At 37.8% G+C, this 18,895-nt stretch overlaps 1 protein-coding gene across 2 annotated transcripts in view; it reads right to left on the bottom strand.

Moving 5' to 3' along the window:
- Nucleotides 1-18,895, bottom strand: part of LOC126807981 (alsin) — a 70,468-nt gene that overhangs the window by 4,541 nt on the left and 47,032 nt on the right. For both annotated transcript variants that reach the window (XM_050532989.2, XM_050532990.2), the window contains exons 13-30: nt 18,487-18,618; nt 17,430-17,629; nt 16,918-16,984; nt 16,168-16,361; nt 15,740-15,805; nt 15,370-15,462; nt 14,478-14,644; nt 13,893-14,002; nt 13,589-13,666; nt 12,616-12,770; nt 10,933-11,103; nt 9,891-10,011; nt 8,694-8,851; nt 7,542-7,682; nt 6,412-6,588; nt 5,321-5,366; nt 2,791-2,916; nt 1,324-1,506 (exon numbers count right to left, since the gene is read on the bottom strand). In XM_050532989.2, coding sequence (XP_050388946.2) covers nt 1,324-1,506; nt 2,791-2,916; nt 5,321-5,366; nt 6,412-6,588; nt 7,542-7,682; nt 8,694-8,851; nt 9,891-10,011; nt 10,933-11,103; nt 12,616-12,770; nt 13,589-13,666; nt 13,893-14,002; nt 14,478-14,644; nt 15,370-15,462; nt 15,740-15,805; nt 16,168-16,361; nt 16,918-16,984; nt 17,430-17,629; nt 18,487-18,618 — 2,385 coding nt within the window. The remainder of the gene's footprint in view (nt 1-1,323; nt 1,507-2,790; nt 2,917-5,320; nt 5,367-6,411; nt 6,589-7,541; nt 7,683-8,693; nt 8,852-9,890; nt 10,012-10,932; nt 11,104-12,615; nt 12,771-13,588; nt 13,667-13,892; nt 14,003-14,477; nt 14,645-15,369; nt 15,463-15,739; nt 15,806-16,167; nt 16,362-16,917; nt 16,985-17,429; nt 17,630-18,486; nt 18,619-18,895) is intronic.

Raw genomic sequence — 18,895 nt, 5'->3', positions numbered from 1 at the left:
AAAATATATTGACTGTATGACTGTATAATTACTCCTCATCACATTTATCATTGATAATAGGCAGGATAGATTAGGTAATTATGCGTTCCTCAGGATTTTTCAGCATGGTTCGGGCATCATTACTTACAGTAAACATGTAAACAATAAACAATAAACATCGAATAGAGCGTTGATCCACTTATCAGGAGGTTTTGGATTCAGTCCTAGTATTGGACGTAAAAGACCTCAAGATTTTGTTGCCATGTAAGTGGTGCACAACGTAGGGCTTGTCAAGGAAAGTGTTTAGTTGTTCAGATGGGATGAAAGAGCATACAAGAAATCATGACAGTTTATTTGACCAATTTCCCTAAAAGAAGACACTATGGTATGTAACATGTTGGGGATCACGTGGATAAGTGGGTAAGATGCTGGCTCGCTAGCCTGGAGGTCGGGTGTTCGATCCCTGCATTGGCCGAGAAAGTTCATCCGGATTTTCCGGCTTGGTTCCCCCTTGTCTGTGATGCAGATGGAGGGCCTGGTTCCCCCTTGTCTGTGATGCAGGACGGGGGGCCTGACAAGGACAGCTGTCTAGTCATTCGGATGGGACGAAAAACCGAGGTCCCGTGTACACATTGGCGTGCACGTCAAAGATCCCTTGACAGTTGACAGTAAGAGTAGGCAGTAGTGCCGCTGTCCGGGCAAAATTTCCCTCATGGCACACTGTATGGCGTATGCCCGTCTTCATTAGCCCAGTTCGGAGCAGAACAGTAGGACGTTAAACCCCATTTCATCATCAGCCTAGTTGGTACAGAAAATCCTCTTTTTATTTATTTCTCTCTATTAGCAGTAAGTGCAGTCCGACTGCAACACACATAATTACAAAAAAACAAATCTACGGACAAGACACAAATAAATAGAAATCATAAACAAATGTACATTATCAGACTGTGTTGTACAGTCTCGTGCCTGTAATGGTACAGGTTATACTTGAAATAAAAAAAAAAAAGATTTTTCAAAAGAGATGTAACAGAAATAATGCAACTAATCTTGGCAGTGTTCAGCTCTTCAATGGTGATAGTCTGCCAGTTGACCTCATGTGTTAGACTGTGAAACAATTTCAACAATAAGGGCAATAATCCTGATAGACTCTCGCAAAACACTAATGAAGTATGTAAAAAGGTTTCATGTTTTTGGTATGAAATATATTTTCATTGTAATCTAGATTTACAATCGATGTTTGTTGGATTTCCACTCACACTGTTTTGCCGATGAGACATAGACCTTCCCCTATTTTCTCAAGGATGTTTAAAACTGTTTTATTTGACTGACTGGTGTTTATCATACCTTTAGAGTTGTGAACATGATCCCCAGCTCCCCGAACTCCAGGTGTGTCTCCATGAGATCGTCTATCATGTGAACCTCCGCTCCCAGGTGACGAATCTTGGCACGAACCACAACAAATTGAAATATAGGAAACAGATCATCCATACACCATACATGATCATCTTTTAATGATGCCTGAACAGTCTAAAACATCCAAATACACTGTATTAATAACAAGAAAGCTCGAACAGTTGAAAATATACAAATACAAAGATGTCTCAACAGTCTAAAATATACATCAATATGAATACAAGGTAATATAAATCTGAATACAATCTGATTTAAATACAGATCTATATTTCATTTCGGTTCGTTTTTTTTATACTTTCAATGGCCTACACTACACGAAGATCTGACCAGTTGTACTGAGAGGTCGTGTCAGGGGTAGTACAAGCGGCTTTTGACCCTATGACGTCAGACATTGATTAATCAATCAGCGTTGACGTTTCTAGTGGTTTACGCACACCAAGGAGACGCCGTAACAGATGGTTTCATTGGTTAATCCCTCACGCCATCCAGAACGCAGGTTATATAACCACTCCTCCAGATCCTAGTGTAGTAAAGACAAGTAAAACAAAATTTTGAACTATAAAAAACGAAACGAAATTGGATCTGTGGTGTAATCAGATTGAGATGAATACACTGTATAAACCCGTTAAGCGTGACGTTTTTAAAACGTTAACTACCCCCTATTGTGTAATTAATTTGACGAAGTGACGAAGTGACAAAGAACTATGTACTATGTTCTAAGAATAGGTTGGGGAAAATACCTCCAAGGCGTTATATTACGCCCTACACACAGTGAGTGGCAGTTCTCCAGGACGTTATATAATCAACGGGTTAATAATAAGTATGCCTGATATGTATATAGCGCATTCTTCACAAGTCAAGTGGTGTGGTCGCCTACCCAACCTCGTGGGTTTTCTCCGGGTCCTCCAGTTACCTACCACAGCTAAAAGATCCTTACAAGCTAGTGAATTATGGAAATAAAATTGAACCATATGTTAGTCCCAAAAAGACCTATAGCAGGATTCTAGAAATTCATGAATGCAATTGGGATTTCATCCCAGTCTGAACCCATAGGCCGTTCACTTCAAAATTTTGTCAGCCAGTTACTTTTTGTTGTATTTTGTAATAACTCTAATTAGCAATAAAAACCAACTATTATAAATAAAACTATATTTATTATTTTTCTAAGATTTTTTGAAATTAAAATTTCATGTTAAGTTCTCCAGTCGGTTAATTTCACTGATGATTAGTCACAACGGTAAGAAGAGTCCTGGTATCACATGATAACTAAACTTAACTGATTTTTTTTATACGGTTGACTGTTCAGGGACAGTGTTTCCAGGCATTTGATTGATTGAATGATATTTCAACAGCGAGAGATTTATAATTTACTCCATATAATCCATGTTAAATATTTACCTCCGTAATTTCCTGGAATGTTTTTTCAATAACTCTGAGTTTTTCTATTGGACTAAATGCTGTACTAAGTTGTTGTAACGTATCCACAGCAGACGCATAGCATTGATCTCTTGCTGCCGATAATTTCTACAATAAAAAAACAAGATAGGTTGCCAGGCAACGAAACATACGCCCACAGCAGCTAAATTGTCCGGGCAGTCAACAAGAGTTGTCGCATATTTTTACTTTTTTCGGTAATGAAACATTTATAATACACTAAAATCTGATTAAGAGCAACAACTCAGAAAACCATTAGAATTTGTTTGGTTTTTATAAAGTTCTGCCCCAAGCTAACGTTTTGTATACAAAACTTTTAATATCATGGATTTAGCTGTCCCAAGTCATAAAATTTCATTGAAATTCAATATACTTGTTCGTCTCAAGATCTTAAACTCTGTGTATCAATCTGAAGTCAATCGGATGATAACTTTAGCCTTTAGAGCGTCACAAGATTTTGCAAAGTGATCAAGGGCCATAACTTTGGCAGTAATTATCGGAAATCATTGAAAATCAATAGGATTCTTCGTCTCATGACCTTAAACACTGTGTATAAATTTAAGGTCAATCGGATATTAACTTTGGCCTCTAGAGTGTCCACAAGATTTTTTGAATCAAGGACCATAACTCTGGCAGTAATTATAGAAAATTGCTGAAAATCAATAGGCTTCTTTGTCTCATGACATTAAACACTGTGTATAAATTTAAAGTCAATCGGATATTAACTTTGGCCTCTAGAGCCGTCCACAGGATTTTTTGAAGTGATCAAGAGCCATAACTCTGGCAGTAATTATCGGAAATTGCTAAAAATCAATAGGCTTCTTCGTCTCATGATCTTAAACACTGTGTATGAATTTAAAGTCAATCTGATATCAATTTTGGCCTCTAGAGCGTCCATAAGATTTTTTGAAGTGATTTTAAATTTAAAGTCAATCGGATATTAACTTTGGCCTCAAGAGCGTCCACAGGATTTTTCAAAGTGATCAAGGGCCATAACTCTGGCAGTAATTATTGGGAATCACTGAAAATCAAAAGACTTCTTCGTCTCATGACCTTAAACACTGTGTATAAATTTAAAGTCAATCTGATATTAACTTTGACCTCTAGAGCGTCCACAAGATTTTTAAAAGTGATCAAGGACCATAACTGTGGCAGTAATTATCGGAAATCACTGAAAATCAATAGGATTCTTCGTCTCATGATCTTAAACACTGTGTATAAATTTAAAGTCAATCGGATATTAACTTTGGCCTCTAGAGCATCCACAAGATTTTTCAAAGTGATCAAGGGCCATAACTCTGGCAGTAATTATCGGAAATTGCTAAAAATCAATAGGCTTCTTCGTTTCATGATCTTAAACACTGTGTATGAATTTAAAGTCAATCGGATATCAATTTTGGCCTCTAGAGCGTCCACAAGATTTTTTGAAGTGATCAAGGGCCATAACTCTGGCAGTAATTAATCGGATATCGCTGAAAATCAATAGGCTCCTTCGTCTCAAGAACTTAAACACTGTGTATGGATTTAAAGTCAATCGGATATTAACTTTAGCCTCTAGAGCGTCCACAAGATTTTTTGAAGTGATCAAGCGCCATAACTCTGGCATTAATTATCGGAAATCACTGAAAATCAATAGGTTTCTTCGTCTCATGACCTTAAACACTGTGTATAAATTTAAGAACAATCGGATATTAACTTTAGCCTCTAGAGCGTCCACAAGCAATTGTGGACGCCGGACGGACGGACCGACGGACGGACGGACAGACGGGGGCGACGACAATATACGACCACATTTAAATGTGGGCGTATAAAAAGTATATTCTCAAAACAATAATCAGGGTCAGTTAAGGACCGATAGAGACCTTGATGGTTCCTCTAGGCTAATTCATATAAGGCTTTTTATAGAAGACATTTCGTTTCATAAGAATTGAGAAAAGGATGGGGTTTAAATTTGGTTTAACGTCCTACTATTCTGCTCCGACTGGGCTAATGAAGATAGGCCATACACCTTACAGTGTGCTATGAAGAACATTTTGCCTGGACAACAGCGCTATGGCCTACTCTTATATCGAAATCCGAATGTCAATGTGTACACAACACCTCGGTTTTTCGTTCTATCCGAACAACTACACGTTGTCACTCACCAGGTCCCCATCCCTGCACCACTGACAAGCTGTAATCACGCCCAGGGATGAAACACGTAAAGCTCTGGGTTAGCAAGCCAGCATTTTACTTACTGAGCCACCATGTGGCTCCCGTTTAAAAAATAACTATTATATTAATTTGTATAGCACTGAGAATTCCAGCTGCTTCAGGGCAAACTTTACAATTAAACTAAATATAAAGTAAAACATCAGTTTTAAAACATTTAATAAAAAATACAGAATTTTACATGTTAATCATAAACGCTATATAATTATATTTTGTTGTTATATGTTATTAATGGAGAGGCAATATTTACATGTTCATATTATTGTTATTAATATAATTTTACCTGACTTTTATCTTGTAATAAAACTTCTTTCATCAACCAAAATCGTCTACAAGAAAATAAAATTATATTTACATTAACTTTCATCAACCAAAATCGTCTACAAGAAAATAAAATTATATTTTCCAATACGTAGTTTTCTTATAGCTTGTGAGCCTAATGAAAGAGAGAGAAATGGGGTTTAACGTCCACTCGACACAAACTAGGTCATTTCGGGACTAACATATGGTTCAATTTTATTTCCATAATTCGATTGCGCGTAGGGGTCTTTAGCAGTGGGAGGAAACCGGAGGACCCGGAGAAAACCCACGAGGTTGGACAGGCGACCCTACTCCTTGTCACGTACAACCGGGGATTCGAAACCACGCCAGTTGACTCAATGACAGACTTAATGATACAGCGTGCACTTGCTAACCACTAAGCCATCCAACCCCCCTGTGAGCCTAATGAATTTTTTAAGAAATGAAATTTAACGTCTGGTTTTTCTGCCCCAACCAGGCAAATCAAGACATCCATTTTGCCTGGACAGGGGCGTTTAAACCTATTCTTTGTCGCTCTCCAAATGCCAAAGGTTCTTATGTGGATGCGAATGTGTACACGGGACCTCATTTTTTTGTCCATCCGACCAACTATACACTTTTCCTTGCACGGAACATCACAATGGAAAATCCCAGGGAGTTCCCCCGACCAGGATCCAACCTGGCATCTCCTTGTTACTGAGCTGGCGCCACATCCACTGAGCCAATGCAAATTGCTTATCGCTCTGCTTACCCCAAGCAGAAAATGATCATTATCGAACTTATGAAATTATATACCAAGTTTAATCACTCTCACGTTATTAGAACTAAAGTTATCGTGTCCCAAACCATCAACCAATCAAATTGCTGATCTCTGCTTACCCTAAGCAGAAAATGCTCATCTTTGAACACTCGTCAAGGCATTCACCTAATAAACACCTACACCAAGTTTGAAGATTCTAGCTCAATTAGAAGGAAAGTTATTGTGTCCCAAAAAGTGTGACGGACAGACCCATTTTAATAGTCCCCTGTTTTCTTTGAAAGGCTGAGGACAATAAATAGATAATGTCAACTTACTCATCAATACCGAGGAAAGCCATTAAGGCCATATCACCTTGACGATTTAACTTGGTGACTCTCTCCCAATACGTATTATCATCCCGATCATTATATAACCCGTACAGGTCAGACAAGGGGGGATAAATCTTCGGTAATAATATTGGATACAGAAGACCAGCAGCAGAGATAATTTCACTGAAACAAAAAAAAAAACAAGTTAAAGATGCATTATGTAACAGCTGAGAGTTCTAGCTATCATAGTTCAAAAATAAATAGGGATCACGTGGCTTAGTGGGTAAGACGCTAGCTCGCTAGCCTGGAGGTCGGGTGTTCGATCTGTGCATTGGCCGAGAAAGTTCATCCAGATTTTCCGGCGTGGTTCTCCCTTGTCAGTGATGCAGAACGGAGGGGCTGACAAGGAAAGCTGTCTAGTCGTTCGGATGGGACGGAAAACCGAAGTCCCATGTACATATTGGCGTGCACGTAAAAGATCCCTTGGCAGTTGGAATTCGATATAAGAGTAGGCCGTAGTGACGCTGTCCGGGCAAAATTTCCCTCATAGCACACTGTATGGCGTATGCCCGTCTTCATTAGCCCAGGTTAGGAGCAGAACAGTAGGACGTTAAACTCCATTTCATTTCATTTTCATTTTCAAAAATAAATAAATGTAATGGGGTTTAACTTCCTACTGTTCTGCTCCGACTGGGTTATATTATTATAGAGCACCACATCATGCTTAGCCTAAGTTTAACGTCCTACTTTTCTGCTCCGACTGGGTTAATGAAGACAAACCTTATGCCATACAGTGTGCTATGAGGGAAATTTTGCATGGACTGGTGCACTAAGGCCTACTCTTATATCGAATTCTAACTGGTAAAGGATCTTTTACGTGCACGTCAATGTGTACACCGGACCTCAGTTTTTCATACCATCCGAACAACTAGATCAAAAATAAATAATAAGAAATGAATATATTGAAAATTTTCATTCAAATTACTTTATGAGTGTTTAAAAATGTAGCTTAGATTGTTTATCATCGTAGCAACGATTGTTTAATCATTCAATTTTAAAATCTTGTGACGCACTTCCTTAATAAGACTACGATCTAGTTTAACAAACAGACCTATATATACCGTAAATCTACTGACCTTGGTTCATCATCATCAGAGTTTCTGCGTAAGAAGGCCTGAGCAGCTTCAGTTGATAACGGTATACCCTGTGTTTTATCCGAGGTTTCTGTATAAATATTAACTGGACCTGTTTTAACGGGCAGATCAGGAAATAAAAGTCTACAAAAGGAAACAAAATTGAATTGGATACGATTGGAAATAAAAGATTTTTAACCATTGCCATTGCTGGACTGATTTATGATACTTGAGCTTTTGAGGGAGTGTGTCTATTCTTCCTGTTCAATCAAATCTATACCAAGTACAGCAATATGACAGCCCTTCGTTTCATCTGAGGTCTTCCCTAAAACTTTGGACAGTGATTTAAGGTATTAAAAATGGTGAAAGTATTGTTCGTCTTCATACAGTATTGTTTACATTGTAACCGTTGATAGCCTTGTTTGTTACGCAATTAGTTTCTCTGCAATATTCTGCTATGCACCGGTTAATCGTACATATAGATTTTGTAGTCATGACGTAACGTTATGTAAACAATGTGGAGCTCTATTTAAACCTGAATTACATTGTTAGGCAGTTAGGTATTCGTTCATAATTTGGAACAGAAGTTTGCTTTCTTTACGGCAGTGCTTGAGTGGGATTATGTCTAATCAAACGAAACACTGCCAGGAGTATGGCCTATCACAGACTTTGTCCAGTACAAATCATCACACAATCGTTATATTCTTATCTCGGGGACTTGGTCGATAACCATGATCCAAATACGAGACTTGAACAAATGACATGAAATGGGGTTTAACGTCCTACTATTCTGCTTCTACTGGGCTACTGAAGACGAACACACCCATACATTGTGCTATGAGGGAAATTTGACTGGACAGCGGCGCTACAGCCTACTCTTATATCGAATTCCAAATGCCAAGGGATTTTTTATGTGCATGCCAAGGTGTACATGGGAATTCGGTTTTTCGTCTCATCGAACGACTAGACAGCTGTCGTTGTCAAGCTCTCCGTTCTGCACCACTGCGAAATCAATGCTGGAAAATCCTGTTGAATTTTCTCGGATGTATGAAAACTCCAGAGAACTAATATGATTGGGCCTAATAAAACAAGCTCCACAGCCTACTGTTATATCGAATTCCAACTGCCAACAAGAGAAGGTTAATGAGTACTCACCTGACAACAACATAGATACGTTTAACATATGATTTTATTTCCTGTACAGCGTGATGTAGAAGACGAGGATGGGCACCGACACCAACATATGCAGCACGGAAAACATCCACAATACCATCTACCAGACTGCCGAGAGGATGATAAGGATTATCAAATGCCTGTTGATAGATATAAAACAATATATTGAGAACCGATAAAAACCTATCACTTTTATAAATAGATGACTGTCAATCAGGGATGCCCGTTCAAAATTTTGCTCGTGGGGCATTTTGATTTGCAGTTAACAGAGGCCAAAATAAGGTCACAAGAAGTTATTGTCCGCTTCAGGAAATAAGGTCAATAAGCTTCCATTCTCTTTAAAAGATTCCCACTACAAATATTAGGTAGTATTTTTATGATTACTACCTCTCTATTTTTCATATTTAATGTAAATGTTTTAATCTTGCCATTCTTAATACAAGAATACCAGATTGCATCAACGCAGCGCAGATCAATTCTTCTCAACACAAAAAGATGAATTCATCAGAATAGGACTGTTAAAAGTCACGACTCCATGGAGCAGACATGGTTTATAATAAAAACCTAGGGTTAACACAACTCCTATATAAAGTTATGGAATGAAATAAAAAGGGGTTTTTACATGCAATTGTTCTGTATCGACTGGCCTAATGAAGACAAGCATAAGACATGCAATGTGCTATGACCTCCCATCATCTTGAAATTCTCAAGGGTTCTTATAGGTCAATGCCAACATGTACATGGGATTTTTTTTTTTTTCGTCCCATCCCAACGACTACAGGTTGTTCCTTGCCAGGCTATCTTCCTACACCACTGAGGTACTTTCTCAGCCAACACTGGGATCAAATGGGTTTTTATTGTCCACTTGACACGATTTAAGTCATTTTGGGACTAACACATGATTCGATTTCATTACAATAATTCGCTTAACTGTATGGGTCTTTAGCTGTGGCAGGAAGCCGGACGACCCAGAGAAAACCCACAAGGTTGGACAGTCGACCCTACTGCTTGTCACGTACAAGTGGGGAATAGAAACCACGGTACTTGACTCATTGACAGACCTTATGATGTAACATGCACGCGTGTTAACCGTTCGGCCACCTGACCCCCCCCCCCCTTCTGTTATAGATCTCATGATATGCTAAAGTTGACACCAGAACTTATTCAAGATTTGTTTACCTTAGATAAATAAGCTGCTATGTTATTGTAACTTTCTATAGATAATTTACCAGTATTATAGGGTGGTATGGTCTGTAAACTCTCCAGACTTACTGTATGAGTCTTGGCTTTAGTTGGGGACCTGAAATATTTACAATCACTAATAAAATAACTAATAGGTGATAAATGAGTCGCAGAGTGCGTAGAAGATTTTTGTTCAGGCAACTCTCTTTCCACCTGCTTCAACTTCCAAGGGATCTTTTATGTACACAACTAATTTCGAAACAAAATTGTATTTTTTGTTCCGTGCAAATGACTAGTCAGACCTTTGAGCCTATTACAAAAGAATATAACTAAGCGAGAGAGAGAGAAAAATGGGGTTTAACGTCCAAAAGATACAAACTAGGTCATTTGGTTTAATTTTATTTCAATAACCCATGAGAGGTTGGACAAGCAACCCTACTCCTTGTCATGTACAACTGGGGAATCGAAACCACGCCAGTTGACTCAACAGGGCCTAAAATAACATGCCTATGAGCACGAACATGCTTCGAAATGAAAAATCCGTGCTTCGGAAATAAGAAAACCGTACTCTCAACAAAATGCTGTAGTGCTCTGAAAAAAGTGTAAGGTAGCGCTGACTCCCTGAAGAGACTTGAAAAGACAATAATCAGATTTGGTTTTTTTATTTAGTACCCTTGTTACTGATATAATTTTAGTTCTGATGTTGATGTGATAATAGAATTTAAATTATGATTTAAAAATTATCGTAACAAAAGTGGTGTGTTGTCTTCCTAGTGTCGAGATTTCATGCAAAAAAAATCTGTCCATAGCCAAATAAACTCCAATGTAAACTGCGTCAGAATAGTCCACAGATGCCATTTGTCAGTTCTGAATTTTCGGACACAGAATCCGTGCTACGAGAATTTAACTATATTTTAGGCCCTGTGACTCAATGACAGACCTTATGATACAACACGCTCATGTTAACCATTCGGCCATCCACCCCCGCCCCCCTCCATATAACTAAGCACATTATAAAGTATAATAAAATATATCTTACTTCTTTTCAAGTTCTTTGATTTTTTTCTGTCCTTGTGTTAATTTAACAGCAACCACTTCCCATGCCTTATTCGGGTTATTTTTACTCTCCAGATACCCTAATAATGCCAGGGTATGTTTAAATATATCCGACCATTTACTATCAGCTGGTACTGATAATTTACCATATGTTCTGTAAAATAAATTTTAAACCAGGAAGTGAGAAAGACGGTTGGGTATAATACAGGGTTGTAAAAATACACTAGCCCGACGCCCGGGGCTACCAAAAATAACTTACGGGCTAGTGATCTATTTAGCCGTACTAGTCCTGGGCTAGTGCCCTTTCACTGGTTTGTGAATTAAACTAGTGGCGATATAGATAAATAAACTGTAAAACATCCCACATTTATTTCTCAAATTCCACTGAAAACTCAATCATAACAATAGATTTTCTGTAGTAAAACTTAGAGTCGTACCCCTTCTATTCATTCATTCTTGACATTTCATTTCTCCATCTTGCACGCTTTGACAGGTCATGTATAAACCAGTTGAAATCAGGTTGATTTAAAAACAAAAGACTCACTTATACTTTATATTAGATTAGTTCTGACATAAATATTTGAAAGCATACCTTTGTATTTTTAAATACAAGATAATTTTGATTATTTAACATGTCAGGTATTTCCTGATAATATAAACAATTTTACTATCCTGTCTATTTTAATATTATACCAGCACATCAAACTGACCGGTTAACTGAGTAGCATATATATCCTTAATTATTAGGCAATCAAGTCTACGATCTTTATTAAAAACAATAGGTTGGCACGCAACAAAACATATGCCAAAATATTGAAGATTAAATCTTGTACCTTGTCAAACTATGGACTGGACTAGTGGATATTAATGCCGGGCTAGTGCCTGACAGTAGACTACTAGCCCTGGGCTAGTGGATTCAAAATTTTTTTTACGTCCCTTGGGATCAAACAGGTGTTTTTTTACTGCCCTAGCTTATCAATGCACAACATTTAACTTAATGAAAGACATTAGACCATTGGTCCATCCAACCCACAGAACACCAAATATGCAAGCCTGGAAATAAGGCACCTGTCACAGACAATGTCAGGCACAGATTCAGACTTTGTCAGGCACTAAACCTCTGGTGCCTGTTTATTTTGTCCGGCACTGATTTGTCTTTTTTATTAATATTATTAATACATGTCCAGCACTAAGTTGAAAATGTCAGGTACTATTTCATTAGTGCCTGACATTTTGTCAGGTACATCTTAAAGCCTGCAAATATGTAAAATATAGTCATATATCAGATCACAGTTGAAATCAAATGAGCCAGTGCCTTCATCACTGAACCAATGTGACTCCATCTTTCTGACTAGGTAAAATCTTCCAAGTATAGAGAGAGAGAAATGGGGTTTAACGTCCACTTGACACAAACTAGGTCATTAACATATGGTTCAATTTTATTTCAATAATTTGCATGAGCGTAGGGGTCTTTAGCAGTGGGAGGAAACCGGAGGACCTGGAGAAAACCCTTGAAAATGGACAAGCGACCCTACTTGTCACGCTTGTCATGTACAAGCAGGGAATCAAAACCGTGCCACTTGACTCAATGACAGACCTAATGATTTCATGCGCACGAGTTAAACCTCTAGGACCCCCCCCCACCCCCGTTCCAAGTATAACTCACCTGTTGTTGATATCTAACATGTGTGATTTAGGCTTACTTGGGCCTGAATGGGATAACTCAGCTCGGATAAACGTTCCGTTAAATTTCAATCCTTCATTCCAGGTTCCGTTAAACACACCGTCTAATTTATCACCAGATGGTAGAGTTAACGACCCCTACAATAAAACCTACAGAGTTAACGAACCCCAAAAATATATATTAGTCTGTCTTTCAATTAACAACTGCTAAAATAAAACTTACAAGAATACTATAAATATAAATTGGTCAGTAATGACAGAAATGAAATGAAATGTGGTTTAACGTCCTACTGTTCTGCTCCGAACTGGGCTAATGAAGACGGGCATACGCCATACAGTGTGCTGTGAGTGAAATTTTTCCCAGACAGCAGCACTGCGGCCTACTCTTATATCGAATTCAAATGACCATACATTGTCCGTTGCCAGGCCCTCCGTCCTGCACCACTGATAAGGAGGGGCCACGTCTGAAAATCGAACAACGTAGGGATCGAACAACGGACCTCCTGGTTAGCGAGCCTAAGTCTTAGTCACTGAGCCACAGCGGCAAGTCTGAGGACTAACATATTGTAATTTCTTATTTCAATAATCTGCTTGTGTGCAGGGTTTTTTAGTAATGCGGGAAGACAGTGAAAATCCTCAAGGTTAAGCAGACTACATTACCACTTGTCTCATAGAAACATGGGATTGAAACAGTGATATTTAAACTGATCCTTACAATCCAAAGTTCACACCACCAAAAAAACCCTAAAACAATATTCATTCGAAGATGGTGCAAGTTAACATTGCATGATATGACTGTTGTTCTATGACCTGGCATCAGGAGCAGGACAAAATATTCAAATTAAATATTTTCATTTGTTCAACACACCTTGAGCATTTTTGGACCAGTTTGCGTTATTTTAATTTCAATTTTATCTTTATTCTTTAGCCATCTGACGAAAAGTTTTAAAATGTACCTTTCCTTGAAGTAAAGTCACTCCTTGAAATTCTCCTTCATAACAACTGTTGTCATCTGTTAACATCAAACCAAAACCCTAAAAAAAACATTTGAAATACAAAGATGTGATTTACAGATGGACGTCCGCTCAACTTGAAAAAAATTAAATTAACTACAGAAGTTAACATATAATGAACATTTTCCTTCCATTAAATACACATTTCTTCAATACAAAAGACATGAACACATGAAAAGTTGAAAGTGTATTTGTTAACCCAAATGGGCACGTTATCAATTTCATTACAAATCCTAATGAAACTTACTGTGAGTTTGTCATAAACGAAGTTTCCTTCAAAATACATGCCATCTAATGTAACAACAACACCTTTACCATGGCAACAGTCTTCCTGCCACATCCCCATATACTTCTCACCTGTAAAAATAATCAATAAAACAGGTAGATAATAATATTGTAATTGTTATTCACCATAGATCTGCTTGTAACATTAGCAATAGCTATAAAGTAATGCAAGTTTCTGAGTAGTTATCTATGATAGTTATATGTATGCAAACAGTTAGTTTCGGAACAGTCTCTCAATATCTCTGATATTAATGATATTCTCAGATACTGCTACAAATTAAAAAATTTTTTAGCAACATTTGAAAATCGCAAATTGTACCACCCCCATAAATAAACTAATGAGATGCCTCAAATGGAATAATTGGACCTTTGTGACTGTGAGCCTTTATTTAAGTCCAACAAATGAGATGGCACAAATGAAATGAACTACCGGTAGTGTGACTGTGAGACTTAATTTTTAAGTCCAACAAATGATATCACACCTTGTTTATCGCTTACTGAAATATAAGAGAAACAAAAAATAAATCAACTATTGTTTTATGTTAACCTTTCATGATGTCATCCTGAACACCGTAACCATGACGTTTATCATTATACCATTCCCCAATATATATACTAGCAGCGTTTGACATGTGTAGACCCTGTTTAAATATACCATGTCCAAACCGTTGTCCATCTTTAAAATAACCCTTATAACTATCTTCATTCTCATATCTGTAAATAAATCAAAACATACATATATCCTAGTTAGTTATATATGAAGATGTGATGACACCATGCAGTGTGATATGAGGGAAATTATTCCTGGACAGTGATGCCTTCTCCTATTCTTCATCAATTCCAGGGGTCTTTACGAGCACGCCACAGATTTTTGTCCCATCCAAGCGACTGTATGTGGTTCCTTGTTTAACGTTCTAATGAAGACAAGAATATGCCATGCTTGTGCTGAAATAGAACGCATACTCTTTTTTCCATTTCCAGTGGTATGTACCTTCTCCTTGCCAGGCTCGGCACCAATGATAAGGAGGAAACTAAGATTGAAAATCTTGAGAAACTTTCTCAGACAACATCGTGATTGAAACCTTGACAGTCATATTCACATAGGTGGGATTGGGTGGCCGAATGGTTAGCACGTGATCGCTGTATCATAAGGTCTGTCAGCTGGCGTGGTTTCGATTCCCCAGTTGTATGTAACAAGCTGTATTGTCGCCTGTCCAACCTCGTGGGTTTTCTCCGGGTCCTCCGGTTTCCTCTTACTGTTAAAGACCCCTACGTGCAAGCGAATTATTGAAATAAAATTAAACCATGTGTTAGTCCCAAAATGACCTAGTTTGTGTCGAGTGGACGTTAAACTCTCCCGCTCTCTCTCTCCCGCTCTCTCTCTCTCTCATTAAGGGATCAGATTGTAAATAGATTGGATTAAGATAAGTAAAACCTACTTGATAATACCATAACCATTTAATTTACCATCCTTCCAGTTACCATCTTGAATCTCAAACCCTTCTGATCGTGGTATAATATACTGTCCATGGCTACAAACACACAAAATATATCAACTGATTTTTTGTACCAACGGTGCAACATATTTAGTGATATTTCCATCAGTGTTACTACTTCAGAATTATATCAGTCGGTCAATAGTGACTAGTTTGTACAGTAGCTCAATCAAACGATAAATATAGTTTTAACAATCAATTAATCTAAATTACAGCTGATTTTAAGTTACAAATTAATCTAAATTACAGTTGATTTTCAGTAGATTTTTAGTTTTCCTATTAAATAATACATATACTACATATAAATACGTACCCTTGTTGTAAACCCTGACTAAATTTACCAATATATTTTCTACCATCGTGCCAACTCATTTCACCCCTAAAATAATAACAATTTCACATTAAAATCCAAACAATAATCTATCTCTTATTTAAGATGGGTTTTCTTGGTCGATTTGTGATCGGAATATGCAAGTGATGTGGCACCAAGTGGTTTGGCACAGTCTAAGTAACCATAGTTACAGGTGGTTTGGCACAGTCTAAGTAACCATAGATATGAGGGTTAGAAGTAGGAAAAGTCCAAGTTTAAAGAGGTAACTTGACTTTAGTCACCCTATCTAAAGAAGGTATTATGTGTTCTAGTTAGATTAAGCATACCCTGTGTCATGTACAACATCTATCAATACTATTATATCTACACTAGGTGGTATCAGGTGTTTTAGATAGAGTAAGCATACTTACTGGCCATGCATCTTCCCGTTCAACATGAAACCTTTATACGTCGCGTCTTTATACAGACAGTGTTTTGTGAATGTGTGGATCACATGACGTATTAACGGAGGTGTAAATCTCTCCGCGCTGTTTCTTTGTGAAACAGCTTTCTGGATACACAACTCTTTATTGATCGCAGCATTCAGAGTCATTAACCATTCGGCCTGTAAAACAAAACATAACCAATTTAAATACAAGCAGGGTTATTATCAAACCATAGTTGTTAGCGTTTAACATCCGGTAATATCGGAGAAAAGTTTTTATTTTTAACTTTAGTGTATTAAGTTACTGCACAGGGGTCTTTCCTGTACCCAGAGTAAACCAACGAGGTTGAGAACACGTCCATAATCTCCAATCAACATATGGTCACACAAGGAATCAAAATCAAAATCACAATGGCAAGCAAGAGGTGAATGTCTAGATAGAGTCTGGAGCGTGATACTTTAGACCACAAGGCCGTTCAACCCACCCCCACCCAACATGTTCTATCTGTAACACTTCTGTTTATATAATCCCCAAATTTCCATAATCCACCACAAAATGAGCCGCTGTAAACCAATACAGACATTTTGATTAGTGGACAAGTCGGGCCTCGGTTTCACAAAACATTCTTAGATTTAAGAATTTACCCAACATTCAATCATTGTTTATGTAATGTCCTCATGCAGTATCAATATACCTATTAAACAAGTTATATGTCCTACTAAAACAAGATATTACCTTTTCTTCTGGTGTACTGGCAACTAAGGTTAGTGTATCTTCTGGAGAGGTTACAATAATTACATTTCTACAATAACAGATAAAAAGAACATTGTACAAGGAAATAAATACACATCTATTGGAAAAATAAATACTTAAGTAATACTTCATAAACTTTAATAAATGTCATGACAATATAGTCGTAAGATGAGGTAAATCCTGCACCACTGAGAAGGGAGAGAGAGAGAGATAAACTAGGTCATTTTGGGAGTGATATATGGTTCAATTTTATTTCAATAATTCACGTGCGTGTAGGGGTCTTTCCTGTAGGAGGAAAGAATTTGGGAATCGTAACCACACCACTTGACTCAATGACGGACCTTATGATCTAAAGTGCAGGGATTAGACCCTTCATTCTCCCAATTTCCCATTTGATATAAATACATACTCCTGGTTCGTGAGCCAGAACTATCGTCACTGACCCACCATGGCTTTGCCGGGAACGAAGAAACGAGATGATATAAAATACATACTGTTGTTCTGCTTCTGAACTATGAGACTCGACCCATAACGTAGATAACGGATAATGTTGATACGCTGTGTTCTGGATGTGAACAAATCCATCGTTAAACAGAGCTATCACATGATTCGAGAATCGACCGGCATGTGGCAACATTAAAGGGCTGGTTTTACTGTCACGTAACAGACGTTTTGACGGAACTCGTAAAGCATCCTGAAATTAGAAATAAACGAGACATTCACCTAACGAACAATCTAATTAAAACACAGATCCTATTTCGTTTTGTTTTTTATAGTTCAAAATTTCGTTTTACTTGTCTTTACTACATTAGGATTTGGATTCGCCAATGAAACGGTCTGTTAAGGCAAGATTTTGCATGAGGTGCACAGAACTGTGGGTAATCCACTAGAAACATCAATGCTGATTGGTTAATCAAATGTCTGATGTCATAGGGTCAAAAGTTGCTCAAATGACCTCTGGCGCGACCTCCCAAAACAACTGGTCAGATTTTCATGTAGTGTAGGCCATTGAAAGTATAAAAAAAAAAAACGAAATATAGATCTGTAATTTAATCAGAGAGGTCTTTAGTAGAAGGAGGGAATGGGAGACCCAGGGCAAACTCATAAGATAAGGAGGGAACAGGGGACCCAGGGCAAACTCATAAGATAAGGAGGGAACAGGGGACCAAGGGTAAACTCATAAGATAAGGAGGGAACAGGGGACCCAGGGTAAACTCATAAGATAAGGAGGGAACAGGGGACCCAGAGCAAACCAACAAGATTAGCAAGGAACAGGGGACCCAGAGCAAACCCACAATGGGGTTTAACGTCCTACTGTTCTGCTCCTAAACTGGGCTAATGAACACAGGCATACGCCATACAGTGTGCTATGAGGGAAATTTTGCCCTGGCAGCGGCACCATGACCTTCTCTTATATCGAATTCCAACTGCCAAGGGATCTTTTATGTACACGCCAATGTATACATGGGACCTCATTTTTTGTCCCATTCGACTGACAAGGACTACAAGAAATGTGGGATGAAAAAATAAATAGAAATAGGAAATACTCACCAATATTTTAGGATGTACACTTTCCCAGAATAGCCTTGTAGCCTCGGCTATCCGATGATCTGTGGACATGGTCATCTTGAGACTCTCCCAGTTCAACAACACACGATTCAATAAATTCTTCTCGTCTGATTCCTGGAAGCAAATAAAATTATAGAACTAAACAAATAAAATCAATGAATTAAATCAAGGTTTATAAAACATCAATAGATTCTTCTCATCGTAATGATAAACAAAAAAAAAAAATATTGAATTCAATCTGGGTCAAAAATACATCATCAATCAAGACATCCAAACACACTAGAGACTGGTTACATGAGCGTATTGGCAATCTCATTAAAACACAGATCCTATTTCGTTTCGTTTTTTATAGTTCAAAATTTCGTTTTACTTGTCTTTAATACACTAGGAT

Source organism: Patella vulgata, chromosome 9 (genome assembly GCF_932274485.2).
Source record: "Patella vulgata chromosome 9, xgPatVulg1.2, whole genome shotgun sequence".
Taxonomy (NCBI): domain Eukaryota; kingdom Metazoa; phylum Mollusca; class Gastropoda; family Patellidae; genus Patella; species Patella vulgata.
Note: the sequence above shows the minus strand (reverse complement) of the source record. Positions and strands in the feature narration are given on the sequence as shown.